The sequence below is a fragment of the Lynx canadensis genome, chromosome E2, assembly GCF_007474595.2.
Source record: "Lynx canadensis isolate LIC74 chromosome E2, mLynCan4.pri.v2, whole genome shotgun sequence".
Lineage (NCBI taxonomy): Eukaryota > Metazoa > Chordata > Mammalia > Carnivora > Felidae > Lynx > Lynx canadensis.
The window spans coordinates 12,144,928-12,165,545 of NC_044317.1; the positions used below are offsets into that span (position 1 = coordinate 12,144,928).

Genomic DNA, 20,618 nt, shown 5'->3' on the forward strand with positions numbered 1-20,618 from the left:
GCCCTGTGTCCTGGGGCTTGGTGGCTCTCCTCTAAGAAGCCTCGTCTCCTCGCTTGGGCAGCCTCGGTTGCATCTGCTTTTATATTATGATCATGAAACGGTGCTTATGTGTTGTAGAAAACACACAATGTACGAAAAAGCGTGGAGAAGAGATTCCCCCGTCAAGAGGTGATCCCTGGGAATTTGGGCATATTTTGTCTAGCATATTCCCTGTCTTGCAGAGATTTGTATGCAGACTTTTGCATTTTGAAATTGTAAGTCCCACAGTTATCAGAAGCATTTTCTTGGGTCCCTGAAGTGATTGTGATCGCCACACCAGATTTTGCTGCGTCACCCCCTCCCCAGGGATGGATTCCAGGCAGTTTCAGATTGCACGTGTCTCTCTTAAAATGAGGCGATAAACGTCTTGGTGCGCGCTTCTTTGCCCACATTTCATGGTTCTGCTTTCATTAGCCTTGTGCTCCCCCTCAGAAGTTTGGGAAACTGAGGCTTCTGGTTCAGGGGTAGAGGTCAGGTAGGGTGAGGAGGTAACCTGCCAGGACGGGGTAGAGTGGGCGGGGGGGCCTTGGTATCCAGGAAGCTAGAAGGTGAGCGATGAGCACAGTGGCCAGGAGACAAAAGAGGAAGCAGGGTCAGATGTCCGGACCCTCGGCCAGAGTGGCCTGTGTGGCTGGGGAGAGAAGTTGGGGCCACGGCACAACGTGAACATCCTCTGGGCTGGGACGTGGATGCCGAGGGCAGGAGCAGGTGGGGCCCGCAGAGAGGGAGGTGTTTTTGTGAGGTCACTTTTGGGGGAACACCTTTGGGTCAGGATCTGCAGCTGTGCTAAGGGGACAGCTGTGGCGCTGGGTCAGGCACGGGGGCAAATGGAGTTGAACTCAGCTCCATTCCTCCTGGGGAGCCCAGGAGCCTGGAAGGGGACCTGCACCCAGCACGTCCCTCACTCTCAGTGAGGGACCTGCTAGGTCCCACAGCACTCCTGCTCCAGAGAAGGAATCTGGGGCTCAGACAGGAAGGGGCGTGCCAGAGCAGGGGCCGGTCTGGGTCACGTGGGGTGACATCCACTTTGCAAAAGGGGGAGACCAGCAGCCAAGCTGCCTGGAGAGTGACTGGGGCCCCGAGCAGAATGCGGCAGGTGGTGGTGGCCTTTCCCATTGGATCTCCGGGGCCTTCTTTGGCTCCACGTCTCCCCCCCTCTCTGCAGATGCCCTGATGGGGCTGCCCTGCCTAGCTCTGTGGTCTGTCTTTGTGGGTACTGTGCGTGTTTTCTCTGCGTCTGCGTTGGCCTCCTGCACTGCTGGCGTGTGCATGCGCAAGAGCACGTGGGTCTTGGGTCTGGGGTTCTGTGTCTCCTCCCGGGCTCTGGCTGTGTCACCCACCCCCGGCGGCCTCAGGGTCCTGCTAATGGGGCCTCAGGTGCAGAGCAGGGCAGACTGTGATTAGCAGGCTCAGCAGCTCTCTGGAGAGTAGGTTTCCCTAACAAGCTTTTCCCCACTAGTGGCTGCCTTACAGTTTTTTTCTAGCGGAGAACATTTGCTGGCCAGGACAGCTGCTTACTGTCACCAGCTCAGCTGCAGGAGTGGCAAGCTGCCGATAGCCTGGGCCTGGGGTCCGGCCCCAGAGCCCTTCCGCCTGCCCTCCCTGCTCTCTCTACATTCAGGAGGCACCGTAGGGGCTTGCGGTGGGAGTGAGCGGGGTCCCCATCTGCCTTCTGGAGTCAGCAGGGCCTGGAGACGCTTTGGGCCTTGCCTCGAGGCCCTGCCAACCTGCCACGTCCCGCCAGCCCCCGCCAGCCCCGCCTGCCCTGTTGTTGGCAGGTTCTAGCGTCTAAAAATAGCTCTGGAGGAGACTCAAGTCTGGGGCTCAAGGAGGGAGATGAGTCTGGGGAGGGCCGCCAGCTCTACTCCCAGACACGCTGGGGGTGGGGTGGGGTGGGGTGGGGTGGAGTGGGTGGGGAATACCCCCGTGGAGGCGCTTCCACAGAGAGGCTGTGCTGCTGGGGAGGGGGCCAGAAGGATGCATCAGCAGGAGGCTCTGCCAAGCCCCAGGCTGATGAGAAAAGTGCCGGTGCCCACGCGGTGCCCACGCTCCGGGGTTTGGGTATTCTGCTGCTCCTGGAGTACCTAGCGCTTGCGTGTGAAGCCTGCACCCTCCAGGATACACGGGCGTGTACAGCTGGCTGTCAGTGCCATGGGCACTGGGGGCCAGGCATGGTCTGCAGGGTTCTGGGGGGTATTGAGCCTGAGGGCCAGCCCTGCTTCCCCTCCAGGGATGTGTGTGGGGAGGGCCTGAGTCAACTCTGTTCCAGACGTCCCCTTTGATTAGGGAACAAAAGGCCTTTCTGTCCCAGAGTGCTGAGCTGGGAGCCTTGTGGGGGAGGCGTGCCCTGAGCTGGGTTCCATCCTGCCAGCCCCTCCCACTGGGCCGCCTGCAGCCTGCATGGCCGGGGTGCTTGCCGGGAAAGAGGCTGGTGTGAAGGGCTCTCAGCAGTTTGCTGTCCTGGACGCCAGGCCAGGGAAGGGCACCAGAGAGGGGAACGTGTTGGCCCCTTCTGTGGGCCAACGACCCCTAATTAAGGTCTTCTCCTTTTCGGGTTAGTGGTGGCCTTGGCGGCCCTGTGGGCGTGGTGTATTGGAGCGCGGGGGTCTTGGCTGTAGTCTTGGCCACTCCCTCACACCCACACCCAACTTTGCAGAATAGCCCCAGAACTGGCCCTGATGGTCTGGGAGTCTTTGGTGGCCCAGCCCTCAGGAATCTCCCCAGCATATGCTCGGTTGATGAGGACGACAGGGGCACCACTTGCTGCTCTCCAGGCCACCACCTTCTGGGAGCCCCAGGCGCCAATTATTGGGACCTCCTGCAGGCCACCTCTGGGCCCAGCGTGAGGAGGGCACAGCCTGGCACTATCCTCTCTTCGTCCTGGAGCCAAGAAGCTGGTCCTGCAGTCGAGAGAGCCCCTTACTGGAAGCCTTTCTGAGGAGGGTGCAGCTAGGAGGTGTTGTGAGGCAGGGACATCCCAGTCAAGCCCACTTGTATGCTCCTCTGGAACCTTCCAGGTCATCCACCTGTAGAGACTACTTGACATTTCCTGGCCAGAACCAGACGACTCTAAATAAACCCTGGGGGTTCTAGTGCTCCCCAAACACTTTGTGCTTTGAAGAAAGGGTAAAGGTAAAAGGAATGAGAAAACCTTGCCTCTGACTGGCCTCCCAGCCCACCTTTGGAAACCCCCGCCCCCCCCCCCCCCCCCGTGTACCTCACCCACCTCATGGGGGTGTAGAGTCTCCCCAAAGACCAGAGGATGGGTCCCGGAGGCTGGTTTCTCGGCTGGAGGTGACAGGGTGGTGACGGTTGGCTATCTGCCCCCAGGTGGTGGTACCCACCCGTGTGGGACAGGGCTATGTGTTCGAGGCCTCCCAGCCAGAGCAGGACGAGTATGACATCCCACGCCACCTGCTAGCCCCGGGGCCCCAGGACATCTACGACGTGCCCCCTGTCCGGGGGCTGCTTCCCAGCCAGTATGGCCAGGAGGTAGGTATTGGGGTAGGGGTCGGGGTGAGGGCCTCAGCCCAGCCCCACTCAGGGAGCCGTGCTTTCTCTGCCTTGGCCGGGGTGGCCCCAGGGGAGGAGCTGTGTGGTTTCTGCTCTTCCCATCCCCTCAGGTGGCCCTAGTACCCATATCACTGCACTTTTCTGTCTCAGGTATATGACACGCCCCCCATGGCTGTCAAGGGTCCTAATGGCCGGGATCCATCGCTGGATGTATATGATGTGCCCCCCAGTGTGGAGAAGGGCCTGCCGTTGTCCAGCCACCATGCCGTGAGTAGTCAGGGAATCCTGGGGCCTCACGGGCTGAGGCCTGATCTCTATAAAGAGTTTTGGGTGTGCCTGTGCTGTGGGGTGGGGACCCGTGTTTGCAGGGATAGAGGCAATAGGAAACGTGACAACAGGCGCCAGCTCTGTCCCTTGCTCTGTGACGGAAGTAGAAACTGAGTGCTCCTTTGAGCTTCAGCTTACTTGTCGGCAAGAGGACCACTTGTAAGGTCTTCTTTAGCAGGTTCTTGAGAGGATCACACAGGATATTAGAAAGGTGACCACAGAATTTATTATTCAAAGCAAGACACTTTTTTTTTTTTAAACGTTTATTTATTTTTGAGAGAGACAGAGACAGAATGCGAGTGGGTTAGGAGTAGAGAGAGAGGGAGACACAGAATCTGAAGTAGGCTCCAGGCTCTCAGCTGTCAGTGCAGAACCCTCCGCAGGGCTCGAACTCGCGAGCTGTGAGATCATGACCTGTGAGATCATGACCTGAGCCGAAGTCGGACGCTCAACCGACTGAGCCACCCAGGCGCCCCAAAGCAAGACACTTCTAAGAGTGAAAGGGGGACTAGTAATTATGAGGGGCATCGGGCATAAACCAGGACCGTCCTGGGTAAACCAAGGTGTTGTCATCCTAAATATAACACAAATCTTCCTAGTTTCTGCCACAGAGTCGAGAATACATAAATGGTGGTGGTGGTGGTAGTGATGATGAAGATGATGGTGGCGATGATGGTGAGGGTGATGATGACGATGGGGTGAGGTGGTGGTGGTGATGTGATGTGGCGGTTGTGGTGGTGATGATGGTGACGGTCATGGTGGCCGTGATGGTGGTGGTGGTGGTGGTGGTATGACCGCTGTTCTCTCACCAAGTATTTATACTTACACAGTGAATTAACTCATGTAATCCTCACAACAAACCTTTGAAAGAGTTCTCCCATCTTCTGGCCGAGCAGATAGGCACAGGGAAATTGAGTCACCTGCCTTACATCCCACAGCTAGTAAGCAGTGGAGCCAGGATTTTGAACTCAGGTCTGGCTCCACAATTGGGCTCTTAGCCACAACCTGTGTGGACAAGAACCGTGACACGCGTGCGCACCTGTGCTGTGTCTGGATGTGTGACAGGGTGCTGATCCTCAGCTCCCGGAGGGGTTGGGCGGGCACCCTTGACCGCTCCTGTGCCCCCAGGTGTATGACGTTCCTCCGTCGGTGAGCAAGGATGTGCCTGACGGCCCACTGCTGCGTGAGGAGACCTATGACGTGCCCCCCGCCTTTGCCAAGGCCAAGCCCTTTGACCCAACCCGCCACCCGCTGGTCCTCGCCGCACCCCCTCCGGACTCGCTGCCGGCTGAGGATGTGTATGACGTGCCGCCCCCCGCTCCTGACCTCTATGACGTACCCCCTGGCTTGCGACGGCCCGGTCCCGGCACCCTCTATGACGTGCCCCGCGAGCGGCTTCTTCCTCCGGAGGCGTCCGATGGTGGCGCGGCTGATGACACCGTGTACGCGGTGCCGCCCCCGGCGGAGCGGGAGGCCCCTGCTGATGGCAAGCGCCTGTCGGCCTCCAGTACGGGCAGCACACGCAGCAGCCAGTCGGCCTCCTCCCTGGAGGCTGCGGTGCCGGGTCGTGAGCCCCTGGAGCTGGAGGCGGCTGTGGAGGCCCTGGCACGGCTGCAGCAGGGCGTGAGTGCCAGCGTGGCGCACCTCCTGGACCTGGCGGGTGGCATCCCCGCGTGTGGAGGCTGGCGTGGTGCCTCCGAGCCTCAGGAGCCGCCGGTGCAGGACCTGCGGGCCGCCGTGGCCGCCGCCCAGGGGGCTGTCCATGAGCTGCTGGAGTTTGCCCGCGGCGCCATAGGCAACGCTGCCCACACTTCTGACCGCACGCTGCACGCTAAGCTTGGCCGGCAGCTGCAGAAAATGGAGGATGTGTACCAGACGCTGGTGGCCCACGGTCAGGCCCTTGACGGTGGCCGGGGAGGCCCGGGGGCCGCTCCCGAAGACCTGGACCGCCTGGTGGCCTGCTCACGGGCTGTGCCCGAGGACGCCAAGCAGCTGGCCTCCTTCCTGCATGGCAATGCCTCGCTGCTCTTCAGACGGACCAAGGTCCCTGTCCCGGGGCCTGAGGGGGGCGGTTCCCTGCACCCCAACCCCATCGACAAGGCCAGCAGCATCCAATCCCGGCCCCTGCCCTCACCTCCTAAGTTCACCTCCCAGGACTCGCCAGATGGGCAGTATGAGAACAGTGAGGGGGGCTGGATGGAGGATTATGACTACGTCCATCTACAGGTAGGTGCCCGCCTTGCCCAGCGTCCCCAGAGGATTCCCTGGGGGAAGCCTTCTGGCCTCCTCCGGGCCCTAGTTTCGCCACCCCTGTTATGGGGACCTTAATCCCCTCCACACGGAGGGCTTTTGTGGCCAAAGGAGAATTTGGGCCCCAGTAGGCTCAGTGAGTCCCTTTGCCCACTCTCTTTTTTCCATTTTTATTGTTAAAATTTTTTTATTTTTTATTTTAGAGACGGCGTGTGTAAGCAGGAGAGAGGGGCAGAGGGAGAGAGAGACAGAGAGACAGAGGGAATCCCAAGCAGGCTCCATACTCAGTGTGGAGCCTGACGTGGGGCTTGATCTCACAACCCTGGATCATGACCTGAGCTGAAATCAAGAGTCAGACACTCAACTGACTGAGCCAACGAGGCATCTTTGTGCCCACTCTCTTTTTTTTTTAAATTTTTTTTTCAACGTTTTTTATTTATTTTTGGGACAGAGAGAGACAGAGCAGGAACAGGGGAGGGGCAGAGAGAGAGGGAGACACAGAATCGGAAACAGGCTCCAGGCTCCGAGCCATCAGCCCAGAGCCTGACGCGGGTGTGCCCACTCTCTTTGACCTTCTAGGCTATATGCCCCCTGCTCCATACCCATTCCTCTACCTACCTGTTGCCCTTTAGATCGACCTGGCCGTGTCATCAGGGGTCCTGCAGTACCAGCCAGGGCTGGGCTTCTCCAGTGACCAGGGCAGGGAGTGCCTCTGTTCTGTCTCAAGAGATGGATTCTGAAGTATAAGCAAAGGCAGAGATAGTTGCGGGTGTGGGGTAATAAGTAAAACAAGAAGATGGGAAGATGGGGTAGGGATAGGCCTCTGAGCAGAGACCTGGGTGCCAGCTGAGTGCCCCGGTAAGGAGCATTCCAGGTTGAGAGGCAGCAGGTGCCAAGGCCAGGTGGTCAGGGATGGATGAACAGGCCCCGTATGCCAAGGGGAGGGGTTTGAATGTGATTCCTGGTGTGGAAGCGGGGGCAGGGAGGATGACCTGGCCACACGCAGTGTACCCAGCCCTTTTCTGGGCTGGAGGAGGTGAAAGAGGCCGCAAGAGCTGCCTCCTGGGAAACTGTTCCCACTCTGAGTCTGATGGCTGCAGTGTGAGCCTGGGCCTGGCTCGCAGCGCCACCTGGTGGCTGGCTTCCCTGCCCTGTGCCCCGCCAGACCTGTGGGGGCTTGTGGCTCAGCCCGGTCCTTGTGTCTTGTCTCCAGGGGAAGGAAGAGTTTGAAAAGACCCAGAAGGAACTGCTGGAAAAAGGCAACATCATGCGGCAGGGGAAGGGCCAGCTAGAGCTGCAGCAGGTGAGGATCCCCAGGCTGGCCACCTTCTCTCTGCTTGGGCTGCTCGTGGGCCAGTGAGCCAGCCAGGCCCCGCTCAACTGTGTGGCTGTCTCCCCGTGTGTTTGTTGGATTTGTGTGTGACTTATTATGAGAGTAATCATGGTAGACCTTTTAGGGAGCACATACACAAAAGTGTAAGACAGGGAAAAGGCCCCAGAGGTACTGGTGGTGCACTGGGGCTGGTTTTAAGCCCCGCTCCTGCCCCTGGGGTGACCTCTGTCCATGTGTTTGAGATGATACTATGCGAATAGTTACATCTGCTTTTATCCCAAGGTTTTTCCATGGCATCAAACCTTCCTTATAAATTGTTTTTAAAGGCCTCATAACATCTATTATTGTTGACTGTTTACATTGTACCCAGTTTCCCTGAGTATAATGATACTACTGTGCTTATCTGAAGACATAGAATTTTCTTCATACTTTGGATCATTTCCTGAGGGTGGGAAAGGGATTTTTTTTTTTAAAGAAATAAGGAAGTTTTATCTGATTATGAAAATAATAAAAAACTGAGACATAGACTAGCACAAAATAAGCACAGAAACATCACCCATAAAGTTGTCCTCGCTCCACCCCTCCACCTCCCACCCATTCCCCCCACCCCCCACCCCCCACCCTCCACCGGTCAGGGGGAAGGATGGTGTAGGTGAGAGCCGGCTCCATCCTGAGACCCACAGAGCCACAGTTTCCCCAGCTGTGAAGTGGGGATCATAGTTATATCCATCTCAAGGTAATTGTAAGGAGTGAGTAAAGAATGTATAATTCTTAGGAAGTGCCTGGCCCATATAATGTACTCAGTAAAGGAACCAAGGGTAGTTATTAGGTATCTCTCTATCCATCCATCATCTGTCTGTCTGCCTAATAATATACGGAATCTCCACTGATCAGAGAAATGAACATGTACTTTATCTTTCTCTGGACCCTTCCAGCATTTATTTATCCAGTCCCTTGTTGGTGGACATGTCAGTTATTCCCAGAATTACTTCTGTAAACGGTGCTGAGCTGAATATAAATCTCTTCATGTAACTGCTTGATCACTTAGAGAAATTACTAGAAGCTAGAATAAGAGATAGGAGTATAGATGAAAAACTCTAAAGGTCTAGAGCTCTTAGGCCAGAGCATAAAGCACAAGTATAATATGGCAGGTAAAATGTATGGACAAGGGTGTTGATTGCTCTGTTTCCACATCAGTGAAAGATCTAGAAACCCCCACCCCAAATATCTAATATTGGAATACTGGTTGATTAAATAAAATATAAACATTCATACAGTAGAACAGTATGTAGCTATTAAGAATTGTCAGAAAACAGGAAAGACCCTGCAGAGTTCAAACTAAAAATGAGTGTGCTTCTCGCTGGATATGAGAGCCGAGTGGTGAGTTTCACCAGGTTGCTGCCTGAGGAGGAAAGTCCGAGTGTTTCAGATATTCGGACAGGGCAGTTCCAGGGTGGTTTAGCCAATTAAGCCTTGAAATCTTGGATAAAATAGAGCTTGTCTTTCCCTGAATCTGTGCACAGCTGGTCACAGCCGCTTAGTCCCCTGGGCAGAACCAGCGCTGGTAAGGACATGTCAGTCCACGCTGATAACTCCCAAGGCAGGGGCTGCCCGTTGTAGAAGTTTCCCTTTCCCTCCTCCTGTCATGACTGACACGAAGCATGTGACCTGTTAGGTGCTAACAGTAGAATATAAAATACTATATATTCAGTTGAGTCTTGCACAACACGGGTTTGAACTGCATGGATCCACTTACACCTGGATTTATTTCAATAAACATATTGGAAAAGTATTTTGGAGACTTAAAACAATTTGAAAAAACTTGCAGATGAACCACATAGCCTAGAAATACTGAAAAAAATTATTATTGTAAGAATACAGTATATAATACATGTAACTTGCAAAATACATGTTAATCAACTAGTTTTGTTCTTGGTAATGCTTCCAGTCAACAGTAGGCTATTAGTGAGTAGTTAAGTTTTTGAGAAATCAGAAGTTACTTGCACATTTTCGATTGCATAGTGAGTTGGTGCCCATAAACCCCATGTTCTTGAGTCACATGTACTGTGTTTCCAGTCTACTAATTAAAAAGGAAATAGGAAATAAAAATAAAAAAATAAAAAGGAAATAGGAATATTCATGTTTAAAGGAAAACATCTTGAAGAATAGTCACCAGTTTTTTATGTGAATTTTGTTTTCTGAAGTTTTACACATACCATGACCTACCTTTTTTCTTTTCTTTTTTTTTTTTTTTTCAAGTAATCTCTACATCCAATGTGGGGCTCGAACTTATAACCCCCAGGGTCAAGAGTCGCGTGTCCTACCAGCTAAGCCAGCCAGCGCTTTCTTTTTTTGTTTAAAGTTTTTATTGTGGGAAATTGAATATATTTATAAAATTAAATGGGGCGCCTGGGTGGCGCAGTCGGTTAAGCGTCCGACTTCAGCCAGGTCATGATCTCGCGCTCCGTGAGTTCGAGCCCCGCGTCAGGCTCTGGGCTGATGGCTCGGAGCCTGGAGCCTGTTTCCGATTCTGTGTCTCCCTCTCTCTCTGCCCCTCCCCCGTTCATGCTCTGTCTCTCTCTGTCCCAAAAATAAATAAAAAACGTTGAAAAAAAAAAATTAAAAAAAAAAAAAAAAAATTAAAGAAGACAGTCCCGATACCATTCACCCAGCCCCAATCCCTCAGCACAATAGCTAACCTGGTTATCTAGCACCCCTTCCCCCCAATTTATTTTGGAGACATTATATCATATCATCTGTAAATACGTTAATGTTTGATTGTAAAAAATAATTTATAGGGGCATCTGGTTGGCTCAGTTGATTAAGCGTCCAACTCTTGATCTTGACTCAGGTCATGATCTCAGGGTCATGGGATCGAGCCCCGTGTCACAGAAAGATAATTTACCAGAATTGTACTTTATCAGAGGTTATTTCTGGGTGCGTGGGTTTCCAGGTGACACCTTTTTTTTTTCTGCTTAATGTATTTGAATCTTTTTACAACGTATATGGTAAGGACAAAAATGTGTGTGAGTGTGTGTGTGTGTTTGTTTTTAACTCATTTTGAAGTACGTATAGATTCGTAGGAGGTTGCAGAGAGAGTGCAGAACAGTCCTGTGTGCCCTTCACCCAGTGTCCCCCAAGGATTGTGTCCTAAGGCAGCAGGGAACAGCACCCACACCAACAGGCTGGCGTCCCGAAACGCTACAACTGCTCATTTGTTCTCCGTTTCTATCCTTTTGTCATTTCAAAACTGTTCTGTAAATGGAATCCTACCTTTCTGAGATGGGCAGAAGCTCCTTGGAGAGGACCCGTGCGCGGCCTGTAGTGCAGAGATAGCGGGTTTCCTTTGTGCGTGTGGCTGCGATGCTCACTCTGCTCTCCCTCTGCCCCAGCTGAAGCAGTTTGAGCGACTGGAGCAGGAGGTGTCGCGGCCCATCGACCACGACCTGGCCAACTGGACGGCGGCCCAGCCCCTGGCCCCAGGGCGGCCGGGCGGCCTGGGGCCCTCGGACCGGCAGCTGCTGCTCTTTTACCTGGAGCAGTGCGAGGCGAACCTGACCACCCTGACCAACGCCGTGGACGCCTTCTTCACCGCCGTGGCCACCAACCAGCCGCCCAAGATTTTCGTGGCGCACAGCAAGTTCGTCATCCTCAGCGCCCACAAGCTGGTGTTCATCGGGGACACGCTGTCACGGCAGGCCAAGGCGGCCGACGTGCGCAGCCAGGTGACCCACTACAGCAACCTGCTGTGTGACCTCCTGCGTGGCATCGTCGCCACCACCAAGGCTGCCGCCCTGCAGTACCCGTCACCCGCCGCCGCCCAGGACATGGTGGACAGGGTCAAGGAGCTGGGGCACAGCACCCAGCAGTTCCGCCGGGTCTTGGGCCAGCTGGCCGCCGCCTGAGAGCACGGGACCAGAGAGGTGGGGGTCAGGAGAGGAGGGCGGCACCCGCCCTGAGAGAGTCGCCGTGCTGCAGGCGTGGGGACAGGCACCCCAGCTCTGCCCGGGCCTGGTGCCCCAGACTGTCCAGGGGTTTGTACATATTTATGATGGGGCAGGATATGGGACGGGGCCTCCTCGGAGGAGCCCAAGCAGAGCTGGACCCCCCGGGAGCTGAGCCTGAGGAGGGAGCTGGTGGTCTTCCCTGAGTACCCTGGGGGCCAGGCCAGCCGCACAGGCCCCCCCACCCACATGGCCTCAGACGACCCCTTGAGCTCCCTTGAGCTGACCCTCGACCCACAGGAGTGCCATGTTCCCCCGACAGTGCAAGCGCCACTGTAACCAGGAGAAGAACCCAAACACTATTTTTCATTATTGATTTTCCAATCATTTGACTAATAGTCTACATTTAAATAAAAGTTTAAAAATGAAAAGCGGCCTCTGGTGTGAGAGGCAGGAGGGCCCCTGGGTGTGCGCAGGTGTGTCCTTGATCTCAGATGCCGCAGGGGAGGAGCAGCCGACCGAGCGGATTTGTGGTGATGCCATGGGCAGTTCTCTCTCGGGAGGATAAAGAAAAAGTGGGTCCCTTCAAGAGGAAACCAAGGCCCTGGGAAACAGGGCTGGGCTAGTGGCGTGAGGCCAGGGGTCTTCTGCAAGGTGGGGGCAGGTGTGCCATTGGCCCTGAGACCTGGGGAGCTGGGGCTGCTGGAGAGAAGCTCTGTGACACCAGCGCTGGAGGCTGGAGAGGCTCGGTGAGTGTGTAGCCCGCGGTGAGGTCCCACGGCCCCCGGCCAGAGCGAGGGCCAGCGTGGGGTCCAAGGCGGCTCCGGGAGCGAGGTGGGCTTTACTGTGGCACAGGATTGGTCGAGGGCACCGCTGGGGGATTCCACATAAACTTGTTTTCACAGACCTCACCTAGAACTTTGCTCTTAGAAGCTCATAATATCAGCTTGTGGAACTCCTTCCCAAGTGTCTATTTTGAAATACACATAGACTTGGCCTCCAAGTTGGGGTGTGGGGGCCCAGAGGGCCCTTGTCCTGGGTCCACGTGTGGCCTCCCCAGCCTTTCTGAGTATGTCTGGCACCCCAGGTGAGACAAGAGCCCTGGGATTCAGGGAGTGCTGCTCCTAGCTCTGACTGTTCTGCATGTGAACTTGGGCCTCAGTCTCCCCATCTCTGTGAAGAAAGGGTAGGGTCTGTCAGCCCTCTTGGACTCCACAGAGGGGACCCCAGTGAAGACAGCCAGCCTTCCACCGCTCAGCACCCTGGCGAGGACACAGAAGTGAAGAGGCACGCAGTTGCTCTAGGGTTTTATTTGGGTTTTGCGGAAGTGGGGGGGGGGGGGTTGGGGCAGGGGTTCAATTGGCCTCCAGAACCCCGAGAACCCAGGAAATAAACTTGGTGACACGGGTGTACACCCCCGGTGAGAATGGGTTACACCAGTCGCTGCCCCAGGACACGATGCCCACCAGGGTCCAGGCTCCGTCCTTCTGGCAGACCAGGGGGCCGCCAGAGTCGCCCTGCAGGAGGAGAAAGGACCTGTTTACAAGCCTGAAGCGGGCCGCCGGGGCCCCGGTGTGCCCTGACCTGCCCCCGCGCAGGTTCTGTGCAGACAAATGACAAGTGTGGGGGCAGAGACCGGGCGGGAGGCTCTCCGATCGGGGCCACGTGGCAGCCCCAGCTCTGTCGCCTACTCCTGGTGGGCCTGGGGCACGTGGCTGACACTCTCCCCCGGCTGGCTGGCGTGGGGGCCCCCAGCCCCACCGCCGCCCAGAGGGGTGAAGCGGACGCGGCAGAAGGGAGCAGCTCCCTAGACCGAGCGGGGGCGGGGCCGGCGGGGGGCAGGGGCGGGGCCAGGCCTTACCATGCAGGACGAGACGCCGCTGGCCCCGGCGCAGATCATCACGTCCGTGATCTTGCTGCCCCAGAACTTCTTGCAGTCGGCGTTGGACAGGAGGGGCAGGGCCGCCTGCTGCAGCTTGTCGGGGGTCTTGTTGGCTGGAGGGACACAGGGGGCGGGGACGGGGGCGGGGGGGGGGAGCGGAGGTCAGGAGCCCTCACCCAGCCGGCCCACCCCGGGGTGGAGGAGACCCTGCCTCCCCCCTGCCTGCTCCCAGTCCTTCCCCATCACCATGACCTCAGAAACGGAGCTCCCCACCTTCCCTCAGACCTAACAGTCCCTGCGGGACCCCTTCCTCTCCGATTCCACACCAGGCAGTGGTGACATGGCTTCCAGCACAGCTGTTCACGCGAGCCCTGCCCTGGCAGCCCGTGTGGTGGGCGGGGGGCACTGCCTCCCCTCCGGGGACGGGGGCTGACGTCCTTTTCACGGGGCCCCTGCTGGGGACCCGCCGCTCTGGGTGGCAGATGGGGGAGCACCGTCCTGCTGCCCTTTCCTGGCCACCTCTGTCCCGGTCAAGGACCGGAGGGTGAGCCGGGGCCTGGGCAGGAGCACCCGGGACTCTGGAGGAAGATCGTCAGCGGAGGGAGCAGCCGGGGGAGGGGAGACCCAGCCGGACTCTCAGGGCCCCGAACCACACCCGGACATCTGACTCCCGGCCCAGACTTCACGGCGAGCTTGACACAAGCGCCCGCCTCAAGTCTGGAGAGGAGTCCAGGCTGGAAACCCGACCGTGGGGACCTCGTTGCAACGTAGTGAGAGTGCCACCTGCCGGTACTTGGGCGTTTCTTCAGCAACTTCGTCTTCAAGTGTGCAGTATTTAAGCTCATCTTTATTCTTTCATTCTTTCATTAAGAGGGTTTTAAGTAAAGAAACGGAAAGGAGGGCCTGAAGGGCTCAGTCAGTTAAGCATCCGACTTCGGCTCAGGTCATGATCTCACGGTTCATGGGTTTGAGCCCCACATCGGGCTCTGTGCTGACAGCTCAGAGCCTGGGCCTGCTAAGGATTCTGTGTCTCCCTCGCTCTCTGCCCCTCCCCCACTCACCCTCTGTCTCAAAAATAAACATTTTAGGGGCGCCTGGGTGGCGCAGTCGGTTAAGCGTCCGACTTCAGCCAGGTCACGATCTCGCGGTCCGTGAGTTCGAGCCCCGCGTCGGGCTCTGGGCTGATGGCTCGGAGCCTGGAGCCTGTTTCCGATTCTGTGTCTCCCTCTCTCTCTGCCCCTCCCCCGTTCATGCTCTGTCTCTCTCTGTCCCAAAAATAAAAATAAACGTTGAAAAAAAAAATATTAAAAAAAAAAATAAACATTTTTAAAAATGTTTAAAAAGAAAAAATGAAAGATATACGACTTGGAATTTGTGTGCTTGGAATTTAGACCATAAAAGCCGAATGAGTCTCCCTTCTGAAAAGCCCCTGCAAGGACACTCACAGTTATACCGGGTCTTGCCCCAGCCGGTGGTGGCGCAGAGGGAGCCGGCAGGGAAGCTGGTGTTGGCACTGGGCAGGCAGACGGGGGACGCGGTTGTCGAGAGGAGGGCCGGTGTGGCCAGCTTCAGCAGGGCGATGTCGTTGCTGCCCGAAACCTGGTCCCACAGTGGGTATTCAAACACCTGTGGAGACGCCATGGGGGCTGGGCAGTCCTCACGGGAGGATGGCCGATCTCATGGATGGGAGGGACCTCAGGCCAGGAGAGGGCTCAGTGCCAAGGGGCCCTTGTTGAGAGCGAACACAGATGGGGCCGCACGGACAAAATCTCTGGAAACCGGTGGGAAAATGGCCCTCGACACGTTGGTGATATTTAGTTTTTTCTATTTTTGTGCTTTTCTACAATGAGCCAAACTTCAGTGTTTGAATAGGAGTCTTCTTACTTGGGAAAGAAGGGAAGAAGGCTTTGGTGGGTGAGGCCTGAGCCGACCGGCTGGGGTCCTCTTTGCCCACACACCCTGCCCGCCACGGTCCTCACCCATCCCTGGCGCCCAGGGGCAGCCCTGCCATGGCCTTACCGCCCCACCCTCCTCAGCCGGCCTGCCTGGCGGTACCTCAGTGATCCTCAACACCTGGACAGCCTCCTCGTCAGAGCCGTGATCAGACACCCCAGCCACCACGCGGTGGCTCTTCCTGGAGAGAGAGGAGGCAGCAGAGGGTACCCAGGTGAGGGAAGCCCTTTCTGGGCCCCTCACTCCCACGGGGACCTCGGACTAGACCAGCTCTCGTGGAACAGGCTGGGGCCTGAGGTGGTGGGGGGCATGAGGGTGGGGATTTTCTCTGGGGGGGGGGGGGCGGATAGCAGCAGCTTTGGCCCCACCTGCCATCTGTCTCAGACCCTTCCCGCCAGGCTTCATTCCCTGGAAGCCTAGTGGGTGGCCGGGCAGGGGTGGGAAAGGGCAAGGAGTGACCGTCATTCCCTGACGGCCAGGGCGTCCCCACTGCCCCCACGCAGGCCTCACCTGACCCTGCAGTGGGCAGCAGTGACGACCCAGTGCTGGCTGATGAGGGAGCCCCCGCAGAAGTGGAAGCCGGAGCGAGTCTGGGGAGAGAGGTGAGACAGTCAGCCTTCCCCCTCACGCCTGACCCCTCCCCGTCTAACCCACCTCTCCTCAGCTTCCCTCTCACCTGCAGGGACACCTGCCAGGGCCAGGAGCTGGGGACCGCATCCTCTCCATTGACGATCCGGGACAGGCCACTCAGCTCAGGGTGGATGGCAGGGACCCCACAGCCTGGGGGCGGGGACACGGCAGCTGGTCAGCGGATGGTGTCCCAAGGGGGCCAGGGATAGAGCCTGGCACTTCCAGGCCTCTGGAACCTAGGTGGCAACCTAGCACCCAGAGCTTTGGCCAGTGCAGGGCAGCCGGCCCCTTGTCACCCAGCCGGCAGCTGCCCCAGGTGTCCTTGTGGAGGGTCCTTGAGGCTGAGGGCATCGGGAGTTGGGCGGGGCCTAGAGCCCGAAGGCTGGGTGTCCACTGTGTGTCCTGAGAGGAGCGTCCCTCCCCTGCTGACCCCAGGGTCCCGGGGCGTGGGGGCCGGGATGTCCTGCTGGAGTCGCTGTTGTTCCCAGGGCCCCTGGGTCTGCAGCAGGGGCAGGCTGGGGTCAGAGAGTTGCCCCGCTCAGGGCAGCATAGACCCGAGAGGCTGCCCACTTCCAGAGGACCAGGGGGCGGGGCCAAAGGGATGGGCGTGGGAGACATTCTTGAGGCAGAGCTCCTACGGCTCAGGGGCAGGTGTGGAGGAGCCGGGACGAACCCCGGCTTTTGAGCGGGTGGACAAGGCCAAAACGAGGCAGGTCCAGCCTGTCCGGTTGAGTCTGAGGGGCCCGACGGACCTCAAGGGGGAGGAGGAGTGGGGAGCCGAGGAGAGGCGCCCAGAGAGGCTGAGAGGGGTGGGCGGGGGGCCGGCCCCCGCGGGCGGTTAGACGTGTGGGGACTTGGTCCTCCGGTTCCCAGCTTCTGGCGGTGGGGGCCGGGGAGTGGGAGAGGCTTGGTCCGGGGCTGCCGGGCCCACCGGAACCTTGCACTCACCAGAACTGCTGCCAAAGAGGAGGAAGCCAAGGACAACCGGGAGAAGGGCCATGGTGTTCCACTCAGGAGGTGGGATGGGGTCTGCTCGAAGGACCCCCGTTATATTCCCCTGGCCCACCAATTGCAACGCGCCTCGCCATCCCTCCCTTATCGTGAGTCCTTGGGTTCAGAAGCACCTGGCTCCTGCCCGGGCCTGGGAAAGAGTCGGCCCCGGGGGGCTGCTCCTGGGAAGGTTCCCTGGGACCACAGGTGTGTGCAGCCAGCAGCAGGGCTCATCCCCCCCCCCCCCCCCCCGCGGCCCACTCCCTGCCCACCCCCCGGGCCGCTGTGCCTGCCAGGCGGGGGCCCAGATCTCACATCATCTACCTGCGCTCTTCCTGGCCACTCTCTGGGGAGGAAGACTAAAGGGGGGGCCTCTCTGGGGACCCTCTGGTACCTGACCCAGTGAAGACCCATGTTCGGGAGAAGGAGGACTCAGAGGCCCCAACACAGGAGACACCATCATCAGTGTGTCTTTTATTGGTTTATTGACTCTGTGGGAGCAGGTCAGCAGGGAGGTCACGGTGGGGCTGACGGCTCAGTTGGCTTCCAGGATCTGCTGTACCCAAGGCATGAGCTCGGTGACGCGGGCGTACACGCCGGGCCTAGAGGTGGAGCAGGTGTTGCTGCCCCAGGACACGATGCCCACCAGGGTCCAGGCTCCATCCTTCTGGCAGACCAGGGGGCCACCAGAGTCGCCCTGCAGGAGGAGAGAGAAAGGGGCTTGGATCTGGCCACCAGGTGCCCTGGGCGAGGGGCCCCTGGACATTGTTCCGGATACCATTCCGGGGCCTCACGGCCAGTAGATGCCCGGCACGTGCATATTGGAGGGATTAAGAAAGAAGCTTCAGTAGCTCCGTCTGTGATCTGTGCCCCTGAACGTCTGGGCCATCAGCTGGGGTCCTATAATAGAGGCCCAATAAAGCTGGTTTGCTTGACAGGAAGGAAGCATGGGTGGTGCTGGCCTGGCTATGGAGCCACCGTGAGGGAGGGAGGGCTGCCCGATTCCTTCCAGAGCCCTCTGGGCCACTATATTCTGCTGCCCAGGTTGTACACTGCACTAATCCAGGGGGTGGCATTTGTTCAGACATTGATGATGTCAATGGAATTTTGCAATATGGCAGTTTCGAGACCAGAGGCCCTTGCTCTGCATCCCTCTGTTGAGATCATCAGTTTTTACAACTGCTCATGCAGGAATTCCAGAAAGAGCATGTCAAGCCTTCAAAAGAGGCCCTATGTGTTATTTCCATCTCCTCTCTCTGGCCAAGCCCCTTGGCCTGGGCTTTGGCCTGAATCCGCCCCATGCTGGGAGGGAAGGGGGTGCTGGGTGAGTCCAGTAGACCATACCATGCAGGAGGAAACGCCGCTAGCCCCAGCGCAGACCATGAGATTGGTGATCTTGCTGCCCCAGAACTTCTGGCATTCGGTGTTGGACAGGAGGGGCAGGGCTGCCTGCTGCAGCCTGTCAGGGGTTTGGGCATCTAGAAGGGCAGGGCGGGAGGTCAGCACCTGCAGGTGCCCGCTCGGCAGCCCCCACCTCCCACCCGCCCGGCTAGAGGTCACTCACTGGTGTGTTTGGTCAGGCCCCAGCCCGTGGTTGCACACAGGGTCCCAGCGGGAAAGCTGTCCTTGGCATTGGGCAGGCACACAGGGGACACAGTCTGGGAGAGGCGGGCAGGTGTGGCCAGCTTCAGCAGGGTAATGTCATTGTTGATGGTGAACATGTTGAACTTGGGGTTCTTGAAAACCTATGGGGAGGGCAGAGGCTGACACAGAGCTGAACCAGGGTCCCAGGCTCCCCCAAATCACCTCAGTGCTTCTCTCTGGACAATGCCTGTTCAACTTGGCAGGCCTTTCTGGGGCCCCAGGAGCCTGAGGCTGGGCCCAGGACCGAAGTGCAGACCTTGAACGCCCTGCTTTCTGCTCTGCCCCCTCACGGTGGACCACCGGGGAGGTCGAGAGCAGCACGGAGTTTTCAGGGCTGCACACTCCGGAGGGCCTGCCCCACCTGGCCTCTGGGGGCCACCATACCTTGGCAATCTTCAGCACCTGGATGTCCTCAGCATCTGAGCCCTGGTCAAACTCCCCGGCCACGACCCGGTGGGTGGTTCTGGAGAGGGCCAGAGAAAGGAGGGGGTTCCTGCCGTGAGGTGCTGGGGCTGTGCGGGGGTGCCGGGTGCGTACGTGTGCGCATATACCTTTGTGCATCTGCTCAAAGTTGTTGATCACAGAGACGGGAGCTCAAAATCTCAATAATTACCCCTGAAACAAACTGCCCTAGAGCCTGCTGTGTGTGTGTTTCCTTCCCAGTAACCTTTGGGAGACCAGCAGGACTTGGGTTTTCGACACAGTCCAAATAAGGAAACTGAGGAACGAGGAGTTAAAGGTCTGGCCCTCACCGCCGGGAGTCTTCCCCCACCAAGGGGTTTCCTGGGGACCCTGGGCCCTCACCTGACACCACAGTGGGCAGCAGTGACCACCCAGTCCTCGCTGATGAGGGAGCCCCCGCAGAAGTGGAAGCCGGTGCTGTCCTGGAGGAAGATGGAGAGGTCAGTGCTGGCTGGACACCAGCAGCCCCCAGCCTGACCCCAGCTGGGCCAGTACCCCAGTGTGTCCCCCACTCGTGCACAGAAATCCCCCCTCACCTGCAGGGACACCTGCCAGGGCCAGGAGCCCGGGACAGCGTCCTCTCCATTGACGATCCTGGACAGGCCACTCAGCACAGGTTGGATGGCGGGGACCCCGCAGCCTGAGGGTGGGGGTATGAGGTGAGGGATGGAGGCCAAGGGCGTCCCGGGAACCCCCAGGGACAACTCAATCTGACTTGTGCTTCAGCCCAGACAAGCCCAACAGGCTGGCGGGGAGGTGGTGGCCGTACTGAAGCACGGGCCAGAGGCTGGGCTCTGTGGGTTTGAACCCAGCCCCATCGCTGCCTCGCTTTACCATTCAGAAGAGCGTGAGCAGGCAAGGCAGGAACTTGCTGTGTTCCTGGCACATAGGAAGCACCAAGTGAACACAAGCTGTCAAGTGCTGGGCTCACGGGCCCCAAGGCGCCCACACCTGCCTGCTCACCATCTGAGTCTGTTGGGGAGCCACTAGCTGTTCAGAGTTTTCGCTGCCTCCGGACCCGTCCTCCGGAGCCCTTGCGCGGGGTGTGAGGCCTCAGTCAGCCCCAGGAAGGCCCACCTCCCCCTGGGGGCCTCACACTGACTGGTCTGGCCCAATCCTCCCAGCATCCCCATTGTGGCGATGGGGCCGGTGAGGCTCAGAGCGGGAGAGAGACCCGCTGGGGTCACACCACAGTGCTCGGCCGAACTGGGAGCAGGGACCCAGCTGCCCCTTCTGGCCTCGGCGGCTGGAGGGCAGCGGAAACATCCCTCCTGGCCTCTGCTTGCCCCGAACTCACCGAAGGCTGTGCCCAGGAGGGCGCAGCAGGAGAGGAGCCAGAGGAAGGCCATGGTGCCGTGGTCAAGGAGACATAGGGTCCCTGCCTTGGGAGCTCCCCATTATATCCCTGTGCACCAGGCTGTTATCGGAAAACCTTGAGGTGACAATCCCTTTCCTGGGCGTGTGCCCGAGTAGGCAGGATGTGCCAGAGCAGGCCTGGCATCAGGGCCTGGGATGGCAGCAGCTGCGGCCCATGGCTGAGCTTGGGTCTGGGTCAAGGGCGAAGGTGGGACCAAACAAGGTGGCCCTCGACCCACAGCCACAGGGAAGGGCTCAGGAAGCTTGGGCTTCCTCTTCTAGGCCCTGTGTCAGG

The 20,618-nt window shown here is 58.1% G+C and overlaps 3 protein-coding genes across 6 annotated transcripts in view; 1 reads left to right on the plus strand and 2 right to left on the minus strand.

The window, feature by feature from the left end:
* Window positions 1-11,831, plus strand: part of BCAR1 (BCAR1 scaffold protein, Cas family member) — a 38,641-nt gene extending 26,810 nt beyond the window's left edge. For all 3 annotated transcript variants that reach the window (XM_030299039.1, XM_030299040.1, XM_030299038.1), the window contains 5 exons: window positions 3,370-3,531; window positions 3,703-3,819; window positions 5,008-6,105; window positions 7,343-7,432; window positions 10,855-11,831. In XM_030299039.1, coding sequence (XP_030154899.1) covers window positions 3,370-3,531; window positions 3,703-3,819; window positions 5,008-6,105; window positions 7,343-7,432; window positions 10,855-11,367 — 1,980 coding nt within the window. In that variant the 3' untranslated portion in view covers window positions 11,368-11,831. The remainder of the gene's footprint in view (window positions 1-3,369; window positions 3,532-3,702; window positions 3,820-5,007; window positions 6,106-7,342; window positions 7,433-10,854) is intronic.
* An 869-nt stretch (window positions 11,832-12,700) lies between these two features.
* LOC115503195 (chymotrypsinogen B-like) lies at window positions 12,701-17,021 on the minus strand. The gene is made up of 7 exons (XM_030299258.2): window positions 16,820-17,021; window positions 15,918-16,021; window positions 15,752-15,831; window positions 15,344-15,422; window positions 14,734-14,914; window positions 13,268-13,401; window positions 12,701-12,923 (listed from the first exon to the last, which is right to left on the minus strand). The coding sequence occupies exons 1-7, from the start codon at window positions 16,869-16,871 to the stop codon at window positions 12,762-12,764; spliced, it is 792 nt and encodes a 263-aa protein (XP_030155118.1). The 5' UTR covers window positions 16,872-17,021; the 3' UTR covers window positions 12,701-12,761.
* A 287-nt stretch (window positions 17,022-17,308) lies between these two features.
* On the minus strand, window positions 17,309-20,348 carry LOC115503193 (chymotrypsinogen 2). Of its 2 annotated transcripts, none has more exons than XM_030299257.1 (7): window positions 20,265-20,348; window positions 19,504-19,607; window positions 19,310-19,389; window positions 18,890-18,968; window positions 18,426-18,606; window positions 18,206-18,339; window positions 17,309-17,558 (listed from the first exon to the last, which is right to left on the minus strand). In XM_030299257.1, exons 1-7 carry the CDS (start codon window positions 20,314-20,316, stop codon window positions 17,397-17,399), a joined length of 792 nt encoding a protein of 263 aa, XP_030155117.1. In that variant the 5' UTR covers window positions 20,317-20,348; the 3' UTR covers window positions 17,309-17,396. The 2 variants fall into 2 exon arrangements, with proteins under 2 accessions (XP_030155117.1, XP_030155116.1); XM_030299256.1 differs by having other exon boundaries at window positions 19,504-19,619; window positions 20,265-20,331.
* Between the last annotated feature and the right edge of the window lie 270 nt (window positions 20,349-20,618).

What these genes read in the sequence shown, in the direction of transcription:
- LOC115503193 (XM_030299256.1), bottom strand. Translation starts at nt 20,316, where the DNA reads ATGGCCTTCCTCTGGCTCCTCTCCTGCTGCGCCCTCCTGGGCACAGCC. An exon ending in CCTGGCAGGTGTCCCTGCAG is followed by an intron (nt 19,390 to 19,503) that starts GTGAGGGGGGAT and finishes ATCTTCCTCCAG; the next exon opens with GACAGCACCGGCTTCCACTT. An exon ending in GCGGCGTTTCCTCCTGCATG is followed by an intron (nt 17,559 to 18,205) that starts GTATGGTCTACT and finishes CTCCTCCTGCAG; the next exon opens with GGCGACTCTGGTGGCCCCCT.
- LOC115503195 (XM_030299258.2), bottom strand. Translation starts at nt 16,871, where the DNA reads ATGGCCCTTCTCCCGGTTGTCCTTGGCTTCCTCCTCTTTGGCAGCAGT. An exon ending in GCTGCCCACTGCAGGGTCAG is followed by an intron (nt 15,423 to 15,751) that starts GTGAGGCCTGCG and finishes CTCTCTCTCCAG; the next exon opens with GAAGAGCCACCGCGTGGTGG. An exon ending in AGGTGTTGAGGATCACTGAG is followed by an intron (nt 14,915 to 15,343) that starts GTACCGCCAGGC and finishes GCGTCTCCACAG; the next exon opens with GTGTTTGAATACCCACTGTG.